Source organism: Poecilia formosa, unplaced genomic scaffold (genome assembly GCF_000485575.1).
Source record: "Poecilia formosa unplaced genomic scaffold, Poecilia_formosa-5.1.2 Scaffold263, whole genome shotgun sequence".
NCBI classification, from domain to species: domain Eukaryota; kingdom Metazoa; phylum Chordata; class Actinopteri; order Cyprinodontiformes; family Poeciliidae; genus Poecilia; species Poecilia formosa.
This window is the reverse complement of record NW_006800202.1, coordinates 594,280-609,309: the sequence shown is the minus strand read 5'-3', so window position 1 is coordinate 609,309 and position 15,030 is coordinate 594,280. Positions and strand designations below refer to the sequence as shown.

Below are 15,030 nucleotides of genomic sequence, written 5' to 3'. Positions count from 1 at the left end.
AATCAATAAATCTTTCATATTGATGAAAAAATACTACTTCTATTGATAAAGTCACTTATAACAAGAACTTTTCCCATAAGTGAAATAATTTGTCAATATAACCAGTACTTTTTCATCTGTATTAAGAAATTATTGACTTAAAACAAGCTTCTATATCTTGTTGAAAGATTGCTTATGAGTTAGTTTTCTTTTAATTCAAGATATTTGAACAAGAAACTACCAAAAATACTTGGTTAGATTTGATGTTTTTGCAGTGCATCAGGCAGGTATTTTTCTAAACAATAATCTCATAATTTGGCTAATATTTCCTGAAAATCGGGTGGTGCCCTGACTTTGTAAATTGATCTAAATTATTAATTTTATCAGGCTTTTATTAATATTTAATAATTCATTTTGTGTCTTTGTTGCATTAGAAACAGAACCAATGGATTAAAGATTACATTTCTGAGGGAATCTCATCGCACTGGTATTTTCTATATAGCTAATGGGAAATGAGAAGATGATCAAACTCATTGTTTGAAAAAAATCTGAAAATAAAACAGCAAAAAAGAATTCAGAAGAGACAAATATTCACGTTTCAGATCTTTTACTCACAGGAAGGAGAAACGCAGAGAGAACACAGGTAACGAGTCAGAAAACATCCAGGAAGTGTCCACTTTTACTTTTTATGTTTCAGCCTGATTTAAAATAGTATTTATCTCTATTCTCACAATTCAAATACTTCATTACAACAATTTGGAAACATGGTTTTGAAATTTTTACAAATTTATTAAAAACAGAAATTCATTTAACATGTATTATGATAGGTAGAAGCAAACTAACTGTAAAGTAATCATTGTAAAAAGTATAAAAAGGTCAAATCTATATCTGTCTATTAATCCAATACATAAAGATTCAAAGTAACAAATGATGTTTGAGTTTGCAAAATGACCAGATGTAAGGAATAAGACTTTAAACAAGACTTTAAATTGTTTTGAGAGGGAAAGTAAGAAACCATCTGAACCCACCAGGATCTCCGGATGTTTTAAATAAAACTTCTGGAATAAAACTCACCAAAAGAAGCTCAGATTGGTTTGATAAGTTAGGGAAAAGGAAGTAATACCAAACCAACCTGTAGAGCTGCAGGTAACTGATAACTGCAACAATCTGTTCTGACGCCTTCCACACGTCCATAAAGAGGGTTTAAAATCATTTCCAGAAACGTTAAAGAAAAATGGTTCGCTTTCATTTTTGACTTCATTTCCTTGAATTAACCCAAGACTCATTTCCCTGACAGATACGACTGTCAAATATTTACTTACCGCTTTTTAAACAACAAGTAAGGAGACAAAAAAATCTCCTCATAATGGAACTTAAGACTTGATGTAAAATATGAAAACATGCAGCAAATTATCGTTTTCATGCATTCATTTTACATGAGTTAGTGGTGGAAACCTGGAATTAAAACAAACAAAAAAATCACATGATTGAATATTTGCTGATTTCAGAATACAAAAAAACAACAAAATAAACATCTTAATGATCAAGAAAATCAAAGTAAAATGATTTGATATTTAATACAAAAGTGCAGGAGACAATAGAAAAAGCATGATTTGTATTTAAAAAACCTGAAAAGCTGCTTATAAGTGAATGATTAGTGTAGATATTAACCCTGTCAGTGGGATGAAAGAGCAGGGTTAATCTTTACGGGAAGTGGAAAATGTTCAGACTGCAGGATTGGTGGTGACTTCCTCCAGCAGCGGCTTGTAATACTCCGGCTCATCAGAGTTCTGCAGGAGGAAAGAAACACGTTGAGTAAAAACATGAAGTGAAACATAAAACACAAGATGATTCACTGGTTTTGAGAAATCACTGCTTAGAGAAGAAAATGTCTGTAATTCAGCCTTTTTGGGAACCTTCTCATTTGTGAAGAAAATCTGCTTTATTTCTGCAAAAGTTAGAGATTTTAAACAGACAAAGTTAATCTGATTCCTTTGGAGCATAAAGTCAATAAGACCTGGATTAAAAGTGTGAACAGAAAACAATGAGGTTATGCTCAACAATCATAGTTTGGTGTATTTTATTCAAAAGAAAACAAAATGTATGTTTTATTTTCTGTATTCAGCAGAGACCAACGAAAGCTGCAACATTAGGACAATATCGTTTCCATCGATATGTTTTAATATATCCCAATAATGAACCGGCAGGACATTTGGTCTGATTTGTCAGTAAATGATAAGCAACAGACGAATTAAATGCATCGGAACCTCAGTGAGAATAAATGTGAACATATTTTCTAAACCCTGGAGTTGTTTTGTAGAAACAATCCAATGTGCCACTTGTTCTACGGAGGCCTGGTGGCGTCTGGGCTGGTTGAACGCAGGTTGAACGCTACAGGCTGGATTTGGACTTTACCCGACGTTCCTCTGTACAAATATTTGGATTTGCACCTTAAGCAACCTGCTGCCTTTTTTCATCGTCACTGTAGCTGAATATGAAAGGTTCTCAACAATCCAAAGAGTGTGAATAAAAGGCAACAGGATTTATTTTCTTGCTTCTTGAAAATGTCTCACAACTCATCCAAAAGTCTCCTGCCCTGCCCTCTGTTCAGTTCAACTTGTTGCCACATCAGCCATTTTGGTCATGTTTCAACACGAGTTGCTATAAAACCACCTGAAACGAGCCCAGCCTGTAGAACAGGTCCTTTCTATTGTTTTATGGGAGACTGGATATATAAAATTCCCCGAGGGGTAAATAACGTCTGTTAGTGAAGTTAACCTGAGGCCATCGCCTCTGTTCAGACCTGGGTCTTTTTTTCCTTGTTTTATTTTTATTCACAAATTAGGGAATAAAAAACAAGCAAACGAGCAAACGTAAGTATTCATCTACAAAATGACCAAGTAGATAAGAAAACAACAATGGAAAAGGAAAAAAATAAAAACGGTGCAGGATCATTAAAATGGACAAAACACAGAACATAACAGAGATGTGTCACAACAATGAAATTGCTCAATGTGGGTTACAATACTTATTTTTCTTTTATTCTTGGCAATTATTTTCTGATTTTTATTCTTATTTTTTAATTTTCTCTCATATTTAATTAATCTCAGGTAACACAGACATTTTGGGTAGAAGAGACGGAGAGAAAAAAACCACAACAATTCCTTGATAAATAAAATGTCAGACCACCTAGGCGATGTTTGGATCACCAAAGATTTATCTGAATGGATCAGTGACTCAGGCGAAACAGATTTTTCTGAGTCCGTTTCTTCCGATCCATTGTTCAGAACCTTTTGGTTGAGTGGCGAGAAAAATCCAGCAGCTTCAGAACCTAAACCAACCTACGAACTGGAAGTCTTTCTGCTTCCTCTTTGCAGGCCCAACCGAAAAGGCCTGCAGTACAGGCCCTGTACTAAAGATTTTGCTGGTGTGCATACACTCACCGGCCACTTTATTAGGTACACCTTGCTAGTACCGGGTTGGACTCCCTTTTGCCTTCAGAACTGCCTTCATCCTTCATGGCATAGAATCAGCAGGTACTGGAAGCATTCCTCAGAGTCTGGTCCATATTGACATGATAGTATCACCCAGTTGTTGGGTTTTTGTCAGCTGCACATCCATGATGTGAATCTCCGGTTCCACCACAAGCCAAAGGTTTTCTATTGGATTGAGATCTGGTGACTGTGGAGGCCATTGGAGTTCAGTGAACTCATTGTTCAAGAAACCAGTCTGAGATGATTTGTGCTTTATGACATGGTGTGTTATCTGCTGGAAGTATCCATCAGAAGATGGTCCAATGTGGTCATAAAGGGATGGACGTGGTCAGCAACAATACTCAGGTAGGCTGTGGCATTGACACCATGCTCAGCTGGTACCAATGGGCCCAAGTGTGCCAGGAAATTATCCCCCCACCATTACACCACCACCACCACCCAAACATTACAGACGACCTGTATCAACCGTCCTGCCTGGTTGATACCAGGCAGGACGGATCCATGCTTCATTTTATCGATGCTAAATTCTGACCCCACCATCCGAATGTCGCAGCAGAAATCCAGACTCATCAGACCTCATCTTCTATTGTCCATTTTGGTGAACCTGTGCGAATTAGCCTCAGTTTCCTGTTTTTATCTGACAGCAGTGGCACCAGGTGCGGTCTTCTGCTGCTGTGTCTCCTAAATCTCCTTTCTTCCCCTTTCTGATGCTCGGTTTGAACTGCAGCAGATCGTCTGGGCAATGTCTACATGCCTAAGTGCATCGAGTTGCTGCCATGTGATTGGCTGATTCGACATTTGCATTAATGAGCAGTTGAACAGGTGTACTTAATAAAGTGGCCGGTGAGTATCCACCATTACATAATCATCTTCTGAATTGATTGATAATTTAGAGTTTTTCAAAAGTAACACTAAATTAAAGATTTAAGCCAGAAGCGTATGAACTGGTTGAGCCCGACTCTTTGGACCCAAACGGCTCACCTTGTTTGGTTTGTTGCTGGTGGAATTCAGAGCTTTGATCCCCAACACGGCGCAGCTGATGGCGACGCAGAGCTCCACCACCGACAGGACGATCAGGACCCCAGTGATGCCCCTCAGAAGCATCTGCAGAACACAAACAACTCCATAAAACATTTTTCTAATGGATTTAGAACATCCTCCGTAAATCATTTACTTTATTTATAAAATGATGCCGATTATCTTACATCTGTGTTGCTGTTAAACAAACAAAACAAAAACAACTCAAAGAGCTGATTTGAAGCAAGACTTTGAAATCATTTTTCAATATGTGGCCACACAATCAATTAATAGTTGGTTTTAATGTGATGTTCTCATGTGATGTCACAGTTCTGGGAACTTCGTAGCCGGCAGCCATCTTGGAAGGTATCCGTCACGAGAGTTGCTATGACAACAATAAACATGCCACAAGCTTAGAACTAGCTCTCGCCTTGTTACTATCTAATTCATAGACAATATAAGTTCATTAACAATTTTTGAGTACTCCACTGTCTTTTTGTTGGTCTAGAAGCCATGATTCATCTACGCTTTGCGCTGCACTTGCCTACCAAGATGGCGGTTCAGTGGCTCGGATCATTTCTGGTTCAGACTTGTGGGAACTTGGTATTTACATCTGCAGATGTCACTAAATCACACATAACAACTATCTTTTTCTTCACAGAGTCTACATTTACACCAGACTGCTGCCTAGAAATTTTCTGGTGATGATTGGGGAAACGTTCCATGTTTAGACGGCGCCACCAAGACACCACGAGTCAGCTGTAGTTGTCATGCCAGGCCAAAAGGTGGCGCTGAACACGCCTGCGGTTTTGACCCTTAGCTTCCTCTTCATCGTAAACAGTTACCCGTCTTCAAAGTGCTGGATCACAACAGAAATGTTACGATTAAACTGAAGAGCAGCTCCACGTCAACAAGGCCATAAATAACCCGACAGTCATAAACCTGAAAACGTTCAGCTTAAAAACAAACATCCACAAATCTTCAAAGATGGAATCATCTCTAAAGCTCATCATAATGACAACAAATATAGAGTAATCATATATTTGACTGCTGGTGGGATATTTCTGTCTTACCTCCATCACTGCTTTGCCTTCCAAGCACTTCTCCTTAAAGTAAGCAGCATCAGGTGATGGACTTGGCGTGGTGCGTCTGTAAGGGTAGTAGCTGTAGTAGGGCTCGTCATTACAGGAAAGCCACACATACATATTTCCCTCCAATATACTGTAGAACACGATGGCAGCAATGGCAAGAGCACCACCAACTATGTTGACAAACACACTGAGGATGATCTGAAATACAAGAAGAATAACTACATTTACAAACATGACCAATAATTTGATTAATATTGAAAAAGATCTAAGAATAAATGCTGATGATCCTGAGGGAACACCAGAAAGTTAGAATCACTCACCAGACATGGACTTGGATACTTCTCAGATAAAATGCACATGATGCCAAACATAATGAACTGCAAAAAAAGGGAAACAAATGTAAATATTCTGTTTTTAAAACTCAAAACAGTAGTTTCATAAAAGCCAATAAATGGCTCCATGTAACCATGGGTTGCTCTGTTTACATCCCCTTTACACACACAACCAGTGGAGGCCACTGCTTACTGTAAATTGGTTCTGTTAACAATAAAGCACTACACCAGCATGGTGTTTACCAGAAGCTAAAATGCTAACTTCAATTCAATTTATATCTGGCTTTGAAATACTACAACCGTCAATCGCCAATTTAAATTTGAGATTATAATTTACATGTTATTTAATGTGTCGGAAAAAGTTGGAGCTTCTTAAAGAGACAGAGGCCCATTTCAAAGTGACAAATTGCAAAGTCAAATTTATTTTGAGTTATGTTTGCATTAATGAGTATTTGAACAGGTGTACTTAATAAAGTGGCATACAGCATTATTACAACAGCTGATGGTAACATAGTTACTTGATTATGCTATAAAATGGAACTATCTGACTGTAAAATATATAATACTGCCCCTTTAAGGCCCCGACAATTAATGCTGACAATCTGTAACCCAGCAGTTTGCTCACCAGAGATCCCGTCCAGTAGGGTAAATAAGCGAAGGAGTAAAATAAGTAAGAAGAAACGTATGACAGGTGGACGAGGACGCCAAGGCCAATGTTAAGCAGCCCGATCATCATGTGGATGGCCTGCAAAGGGAACCGAGAAGCAGACACCTGAGGTCAAACTTGACATTCATGCTTCAACATTATCTTTTACAATCAAATGAAAGAGCTTCGATAAAGATGCAACAAACAGTAAACTCATAGAAAACACGTCTAATTAGAGTAACAGCAGTTTAAGTTTTCATTAAAATGAAGAGAGAAGTCTGCAGCTCACCCCGAGGACGGACAGAGACGTCTTCAGGACCGTCCTCAGCTGCTGGGACACGGAGCAGCACACCGGGCTGTAGCAAAGGCTCTTCAGGATCTGGCACAGCGGAGGCCAGCGGCTGTCAGGGTCAGAGGTCAGAGTGAACATGGTGACCCCGTCGGTCCTGCTCATGGTCACAGACATCCTTCCTGGTCCTGAAAGTTGACACAGACATTTCAAATGTGTGTTATTACTTATTTTAACAAGTTAAATGAAATAAGATGCATCAAAGGTATTTGTAGCTGTTGGACTTTCACACTGGTGTGATTCTGCTGTTAATTCTGATTTTATTTGTAGTTTTTTAGGGCAGAAGAACACAAAGTAGGCCAACAATGAGCTGAAAAAGAAAAAAACAAAACCTGGTTCTAAAAATATTTCATTAATATAATTCAAAGTCAATACTCTGGGTTTGAGCTGCTGGTGTTTCAATTAAATCCAAAATTAAATCCTGACTGATTCTGTGAAAACCAAGTTCAGGCCTGGACTTTGACTGGGCTATCCTAAACACAAACACTGGAACAATCAGGCTATGTGGATTAAATTGCAGTTGAATTAAAAGGAAGTCGGAGAAAACAGCTTCTGTCTGAAAAATAAAATGAATAAATAAATTACTCAAAATAGCGGTTGCCTGTTTTATGTTCTTTTAAATTTACATCAGTTTTGAAGTAAATAAATTTAAGTGACCTAATTAAAATGCCTTCTTTCAGTAAAACAGTTGACGATCAGTTCCAGTTTTAACTCTGTCCTCAAATCCCCCACTCTTCGTTTTACTTCGTCTAACAACAGAAACTACAGTCAGACCCGGTTCACTTCAGCAGAACTTTTGTTTCTGCGTCTTCTTTTCATTTCCGCTGTAACTTTAGGGATTTCAGTAAAACAACTTACCTGTTAGATCCCGAAGCAAACTCTGAAAAACAAAACCTCAAATTCAGTTACGTGCGTCACAGAGCGATCTGTCCCGGAAGCGCACAAATAAAAAAAAAATTAAAAAAAAAAGGGAACGGGAAGAAAGAAAAAAAGTCATATCATTTGCGCATGTGCTGATCTTTTTGTTTGTTTTATTTTATATTTCACTGTAATTATAAAAATAGTTTATGATTTGAGGAGAGTCACAGATAATAACGGTTCCATTAATAATGAATAATGCATAATAATGAAGTTTCTCCAAAACTTCATTATTATGCATTTACACAAATTAACAGAAACCAGGGGGAGCATTAATTAAGTGTATCAAATGTTTCTATAGCTTAGTTGTTTACAAAGTTCTGTTCAGACTCAAAGTCAGAAAAGAGGAAATAAAATGACTAAACTCAGATTAGTGTATGAGGTATTTCTTTAGGAATAATGTTATATTATTATAATATACATTTATGTTTTTTTTATTTATTTTTAGCTTTTGGTGTCATAAACTAGTTTTTCATTGTTCCAACATGAACGGAAGTCAGTTAATCTTCCGTTGGAAATAACACTTCTTCCCACAAGGTGGCGGTAGTGGGACAGTATCAGGACAGGAGAATCACAGTTTCAGAATGCAGGAAATCCTTAAAAATGTTTTAAAATATCTGATATAAACATATGAAAGCAAATAATCTGGAATATGTTTGATACAGGAAAATCTTGGTAGTTTTAAGGCCCGTGAAAGAAAACATTATTAGTCATAATTTGGAGTTATGACCCAGAACTCACTCAGTTTTTTCTGCATTATTGAATAAAAGCAGCTGCATATTTGGATTTGATACGATATCAGTGTTTACCTTCCTGACTTTAAGACATTCCTGCATCAACTCATTGTCCTGTGTAAATATCAAACTCCTCCACATTCAGAGGAAAGTTAGCAAATTAGAGCATCAAACTTTGATCCAGTAACAGCAGATCTGCTGCAGGCTTTCAGCTTCAGTCAGTTTAATATCATAAATAATTCAATTCTCTACTAACATCAACCCAGATGACTGAAGAAAGTACTGAAAATTCAAATTTCATTTATTGTTCCACACTTATGAACAGACAGAATACAGGGGATTCTGTCTATGTGTGGAAGTATGCTTTTAATTTGAAGGATTAACAGGAAGTGAATGTTTTGTTTCTGTTGCCTGAGCCAGAAAACTGTTGGAGTCAGACTGAAGCTTCTCAGCAGGTGAGTTCACAGCATTAAAATGGCTTTTATGAAAATAATTTTATTTTTTATTATAAAGTGAAATATTAAAGTTCAACTTCTTAATATCCCTTTTCAGATGTAGTCACCAAATAAGTGTTTTTGTGTCTGTGGTATGTAATAGGGTGTTAAATTTACACGTTGTTTTGTTTTTCTTTTGTTCGAACGTCTGAAATGATCAATTCAATTCAAAAATTCAAATCCAAAAATACTTTATTGATCCCGAAGAGAAACTACATTTTCTTTAGCGTGATTGAAGGCTCTTCTGTAGCAGCCTGTATTGCAGTGGCTTTGAAGATGCCTCTGACTGAAGACTGTTTGTTGTTGATGAGCCACTCTGATGCTCTTCACTCATAATTTCTTAGATTTTATGTAAAATCCTTCTTTGCACCATCATCTCCAGTATTAATATACGATGCTTCAGTTTGCATCCCTGCATCGTTTCTCTGGGGAATGAATATCATTTTGAATATCTACGTTTCCTTTGCCCAAAGGTTGTAAAGATGTCCGTCTCAGTGGATGCAGACACCGGAGTGACTGTTGTTACCATAGCAACGGACAATTGGAGCATGTTAGCACAATGGCGTCAGATCATCAGGGCTCTTTCCTGCGGTCCATCATGGCGGTCAGCAACCAAAGGGAGCAGCGTGGTCAGAGCTCTCGGGGTGAGAGGAACTTAAAGCCTTTAAAGAATGAGTTTCTGAAGAGCAACACCGTAAAGAAAAACGTTTTAAACGTTTCGCAGACTGTGCAGATCATGGTCGGCGTGTTCAACGTTGGACTCGGACCAGAACGTGTAGAAACGTTTCCTTACTGGCTGGGAGTTCCTGTAAGTAAAAACACATCCCTTTAAACTTCATCCTCTTCTTTTATTTGTGTGGGATCTTTTTATATGTGAAGATTCCTTCAAATCAGTCAGAATTTGAATATGGGAAACATGAGCAAAGTTTTCATTTTTATGGTTAACATGGTTTTCCTCCTCATACTGAAGTATTTTAACAGAGACATTTCCACTTCTTCTGCACTAATTAGAAGCATAACAGTGAATGTGCGCCAGGTATATTCTGACCAAATGTGTTTTAGAATCACACTGAAAATAAGAAATGAACAAAAATCTTGTAAAGAATTTCCTGACATGGCCGTAATTTTGCTTTACTCTTTATATATGAAAAACTGAAATAATTGATCTTATTACTGTTTTTCTTTCAGTTCATGGCAGCCGGAGTTTTGTCTCTTCTTGCAGACAGATTTCCTCTCCGCTGGCTGGTGAGTAAAGAACAGTACTGTTTTCCAACTGTAGAGGTCGCTGTTGTGAATAATAATCATATTTCTTCTTTCAGACGGGCTTTTCCGTCTTTCTCAACATAGCCGGATCCATCCTCTCCATTGTGGCCATTGTGCTGTATGCAGTACATTTGGCCAGCTTCACTGTCATTGGGATGTGTGGGATCCTGGATGAAACAAACTCCAAAAACTGCATATTCTTGGCTAATTTAGCTCAGGTATTCAACACATCGATCTTTTTCTACCTTTAAATGCGCTGATTTGACTGGAGCAGCTGATGATGTTAGTGTTTCATCATCTCTGAACAAATTAATCAATGTTTGATTGTCATTACACAAAACACACCATGAAAATAGAACTACAGATTACAGAGAGGAAAGGACAAAGTCAGACAAGAATAACCGTAATAACCACGATTAGGTAAGTTTTCTTTCACTGGTCAATAACTGCGATTCAACAGGATGTTAACTGCTGGCACCAACCACGAAGAAGAAGATGACAGGAAGTAGTTGGAGGATCATGGCGCGGTATTGTGTTTCTTGTTTAATGAAACACTGAAATTATGAAATTGTGTTTTGTTTTTATGTTTTTGTGTTTTTTTTCCCCCAACATTAGCGGGATATTGATTACGTTTGTGAACATTAATGGGAACGCAACTTCTGACAGTAAATTTTCTGTTGAAGCACCACAGCAAGCGAGCAAATGTTGGGAGAATCCTTTGAGCGCAGCTGAACTTTATTTCAGGTGTAACTGCTGGAGATTGGAGCTCAAGAAGACCGAATACTGAAACCAGAACTACATATTTTTGGTTGTTTTCTGTCAGAAGGCATTTCTTTTCATTCTGTTTTTCTTTGTCTGGTGTTTCAGAAACTGCTGAGAGGCGTGGACATCACCATGATTGTCATGTCGGTCCTCCAGCTCTGTGTCTGCATCAGCCTCGCAGTCCTGGGCAACAAGGCTTTCTACTACAGGAGGAAAGTATGAACAAAACTCACAAGTCCATTACAAAAGGAACTGCTGCTTAAAGTTGTTTAACTGTTAAATAAAGTCACTCTGATGGAAAATTTGTTCTGATTATTAAAATCTACTCTGTTGTGTTTCTGCAGGATGTCAAAGATGTTGTGATCCAGCAGCCATTGGTTAAAGATGGTCACATGACCAGTCCTGGAGCCTAAATCTAACTAATCTGGTAAAACCAGGGAGAAACCAAAAGGGGGACAAAGGGTGCCCTGTCCCTCTCAAACACCATCAAGCTTCAGAGAACTGCTGCTTTATTAAACTTTATTTGGATTGCAATTATTATGAAAATGCAAAAATATTAATGAAAATAGTTCAAAGAGTCTCTAATCCTGAGAGACATTCTGTCTTTCACAAAGATATTACAAAAATAGCTTTATGTTATGTATTTAAAAATAATTAGACCCTAAAATCTCCAAAATATAGATGCAACAAAAAACAGAAATATTTTTGGTCTTTAATTTTTGGGTTAAAATTGATGATTAAAGTCAAATGATTAAAGTCATCAAAATGTAATTTTTAAGTGTATTTTTTAAAATTAAAATGTTTTTAAAAAGGATTGGTTTCAGAAAAAGTTAATTGAAAACTTTGTATGTCTTGATATCCATAAATGCAGGTAGAAATCAGGTCTTTCCTTTAATTTTTGTTTTCTTTTCTAGATTTGTTAAATTGTGAATTACTGATTAAAAATATAAAAATGTTTCCTTGTGCCTACATTCCTCCTTCTGTACGGTGTGCTTATAAAAAAATATTTTCAATTTTAATTCTTCAGATTATAGATTTATTCTCGACTCCTTTATGAAGATGCTGTTACACCAATAACCACTAGATGGCGGTAAATGTTCTATTTCCTGCATCTCCTCCCTCGTGTGTTTTTCTCATGATGCTCATGATCTTCTTGTTTTGACGACACAAGAGTTTTTTAATAACTTATTTATCCAGACTAAACACTCAACTTAATATATTTAGTGAATATTATCACTGAAACAAAAAGGCAGAGAAAGATTCACTCACAGTAACTAATTACTCTGCTTTCTGTTTGATTTAAAACAATTTACAAAAACGTCCAGGTAAACATATTTTAAAATTATTTTGTTTCTGTATTTTTATAATAAATTCAAACTTGGACTTGCTGTAAGTTTGAATTTTATTATGTTATTTTTAACATAATAAACTGTAAATAATCGGGACGACCTGCTGGTAAAATGTCGTTCTGACTCAAATTTCAGCAGGTACATCTGAACGTTGCTGTTTATTCACATTAAATCTTTGTCTCATTTACATTTACAAGTCGCTGCTCACAGCGCAGCCACAGGTATGTCTGTGTTTTACGTTCATTTAATCCCCATTAATGAGGCTTAAGAACGCTGCATGACCTGTATGAGCACTGAGAAGCTTTATTGCTTAGGAATATTTTAGGCTGATGTGTTTTCAGTCTGTGATCAGGTGAATGGCTCATAATCGGGATTGTTGGGCTTCCTTGAAGCAGCTGAACGTGACTGATATGAGCTGGAGGAAGCTAATTAGATCCTTGGAGAAAAGTTGTTTTAACATTCTTACAATTTTGCTATGTTTCTCATTTTGACCATCAAATTTTAACTTACTTTGGTTAGAAGAAGAAATCATAGTTAGAAATATTTGTCACTATTTCTTACGTTACTCACCACTTAAAATGAGCATTTGGTTATAATTTGGTTGTAATTTAGACAGTTTAATCATATTTTGTGTTTCTAGAGTAAAATATGTGACCTTTGACCCACCAGAAACCTGGAATCATTTAACAGCTGGACTGCAGCATCTCTACATTTTAAGATGTGAATGAGTTGATAAAATTTAAAATCACCTGATCTGTTTAAAATACATCATAAACATGTAAGTAACTTAATGCTTTTAGCTACATTAAATGATTCCTTTCTTTAGTAGAGCTGTTTAAACCCATAAAAATATTCATACCTCTTGAACTTTTTTGCATCTAGTTATTTTACAACCGCAGACTTCAAGTTTCTGTGATTTTAAGTATTGTATAAATGTGAAGTGGAAGGAAAGCGATGCACAGTTTTCAGTTATTGTCATGAATGAAAATCTGAAAAGTGTGGCGTGCATATATTCTGCCCCTTTCATTTGATACCCCCAAAATAGAGGCTCATAGAGTTGGATGCTTTGGCCTATATGTGGGTACAAACTAACACTGTGTGTTTCACTAAACATATCGATTGATTTGGTGTACATGGTAGTGGCAGTGTCATGCTGGGGGAGTGTTTTTCCTCAGCAGGGACGGGGAAGCTGGTCAGAGTTGATGGGAGATAAATGGAGCTCAGTCCAGGTTAATCAGCAACAGAATAAACAGCTAGAGATATTATGGGATGGTTTAGATCAAAGCAGATTCATGGGTTAGAATGGTCTAGTCAAAGTCCAGCCAGAACTAAAAATCTGTAGCAAAACTGAGGCTGAGCTGCTTAAACCTTTAGTGAAAATAAACTTTGTTTGCTTTTATTCCCGACTCCACAATCATTTGCTTCGTTTCTTTCATGTTGTGTAAAATAGTTGAAGGGAAAATCCTTTTTGAAGCCACTGCAGTTATGGCTGTTGTGTGTTTTCAGGTTAGACCAGGATCAGTCGATGTTGTTCTGAAGGCGACATCAACAATGAGGCTCAACAGAAGAGATTTTCCTTCGACACAGTCGGCTTGTTGAGTCTTGCCCAGACTTTGGTATGTTATGAGAAACAGTAGGGATAACAAACACGACGAACGGCTTCGTGTGAAAACATGAAGGCTGAGTTTGAGGAACTGTTTTCTGACATCTTCAGTCGTATCTTACAGGTTCTGTGGTAATATGAGGTTGTATCATGGTATGGGATTGGATCAGTGCTCTTGGAAAAGCTAATTTACTCTTCTGTGACGGCAGCATCTAAGTGAAAAAGTCCAGCAGAGGTTTTAGAGCAACGTCTGCTGCCTTCAGTCAATCACTCCAGTTTATCTGTACATTTCAGACAGAAGGCAGTTTCACATCAGCAGAAAGAGCTTTTCATCATAAAAACACAAAAATAAAAAGTCATAAAAACATCATACAGTCACCAATAGAGACACCTGTATGGAACATTACAGTGGAAGGATTGTAGAACTGGGTGATGTTCTCGATCCTCCTGGTTTTAGTCAGAACCCCAGCAGCAGCGTTCTGGATCAGCTGCATCTGGAGGATTGATTTTTTAGGCAGACATGTGAAAACGCTGCTGCAGTAATCAACGTGACTGGATGAATTTCTTTAGATCTTCCTGGGACATCAGTCCTCTAATCCTGGAAATGTTCTTCAGACAGAAGGCCGACTTTGTAACTGTCTTTATGTGGCTCTGAAGGTTCGGGTCAGAGTTCATCACCCAGACTTTGGGCTTGTTCGTTGGTTTTCAGCTGTAATAACAGATGCTGTGTGTTGACTCTTGATTGTTCCTCTTTAGGTCTCAAGACATGTTTGGAGGTGAAATTATCCAAATAATCTTCCTGAGTTGGTGTCCCTTTGGGTTGGATTCATGTCTTCACATCTGCCACTTTTGGTCTACTTTAACTAGACCACAGTTTGTCTCCCCCAGTCATCCGGACCTTTTGTGCATCTATGAATACACGTAAGCAATTCTGTGTGATGAAACAACCGGACCGAGATCCTATTTTTGACAATCCACTTCCAAACAAACTCTGGTGTG

The 15,030-nt window shown here is 37.4% G+C and overlaps 2 protein-coding genes across 4 annotated transcripts; one reads left to right on the top strand and one right to left on the bottom strand.

Moving 5' to 3' along the window:
• Positions 1 to 569: 569 nt before the first annotated feature.
• Positions 570 to 7,859, bottom strand: LOC103150814 (transmembrane protein 176B-like). 2 transcript variants are annotated; one of them, XM_007570559.2, is made up of 7 exons: positions 7,767 to 7,859; positions 6,849 to 7,043; positions 6,539 to 6,658; positions 5,902 to 5,958; positions 5,564 to 5,779; positions 4,455 to 4,577; positions 570 to 1,769 (listed from the first exon to the last, which is right to left on the bottom strand). In XM_007570559.2, exons 2-7 carry the CDS (start codon positions 7,023 to 7,025, stop codon positions 1,704 to 1,706), a joined length of 759 nt encoding a protein of 252 aa, XP_007570621.1. In that variant the 5' UTR covers positions 7,026 to 7,043; positions 7,767 to 7,859; the 3' UTR covers positions 570 to 1,703. The 2 variants fall into 2 exon arrangements, with proteins under 2 accessions (XP_007570621.1, XP_007570622.1); XM_007570560.2 differs by having other exon boundaries at positions 6,849 to 7,036.
• A 1,093-nt stretch (positions 7,860 to 8,952) lies between these two features.
• Positions 8,953 to 12,036, top strand: LOC103150813 (uncharacterized). Of its 2 annotated transcripts, XM_007570557.2 has the most exons (7): positions 8,953 to 9,015; positions 9,528 to 9,698; positions 9,779 to 9,862; positions 10,243 to 10,299; positions 10,374 to 10,535; positions 11,185 to 11,295; positions 11,424 to 12,036. In XM_007570557.2, exons 2-7 carry the CDS (start codon positions 9,537 to 9,539, stop codon positions 11,490 to 11,492), a joined length of 645 nt encoding a protein of 214 aa, XP_007570619.1. In that variant the 5' UTR covers positions 8,953 to 9,015; positions 9,528 to 9,536; the 3' UTR covers positions 11,493 to 12,036. The 2 variants fall into 2 exon arrangements, with proteins under 2 accessions (XP_007570619.1, XP_016536429.1); XM_016680943.1 differs by lacking the exon at positions 8,953 to 9,015 and having other exon boundaries at positions 9,537 to 9,862.
• Positions 12,037 to 15,030: the final 2,994 nt, after the last annotated feature.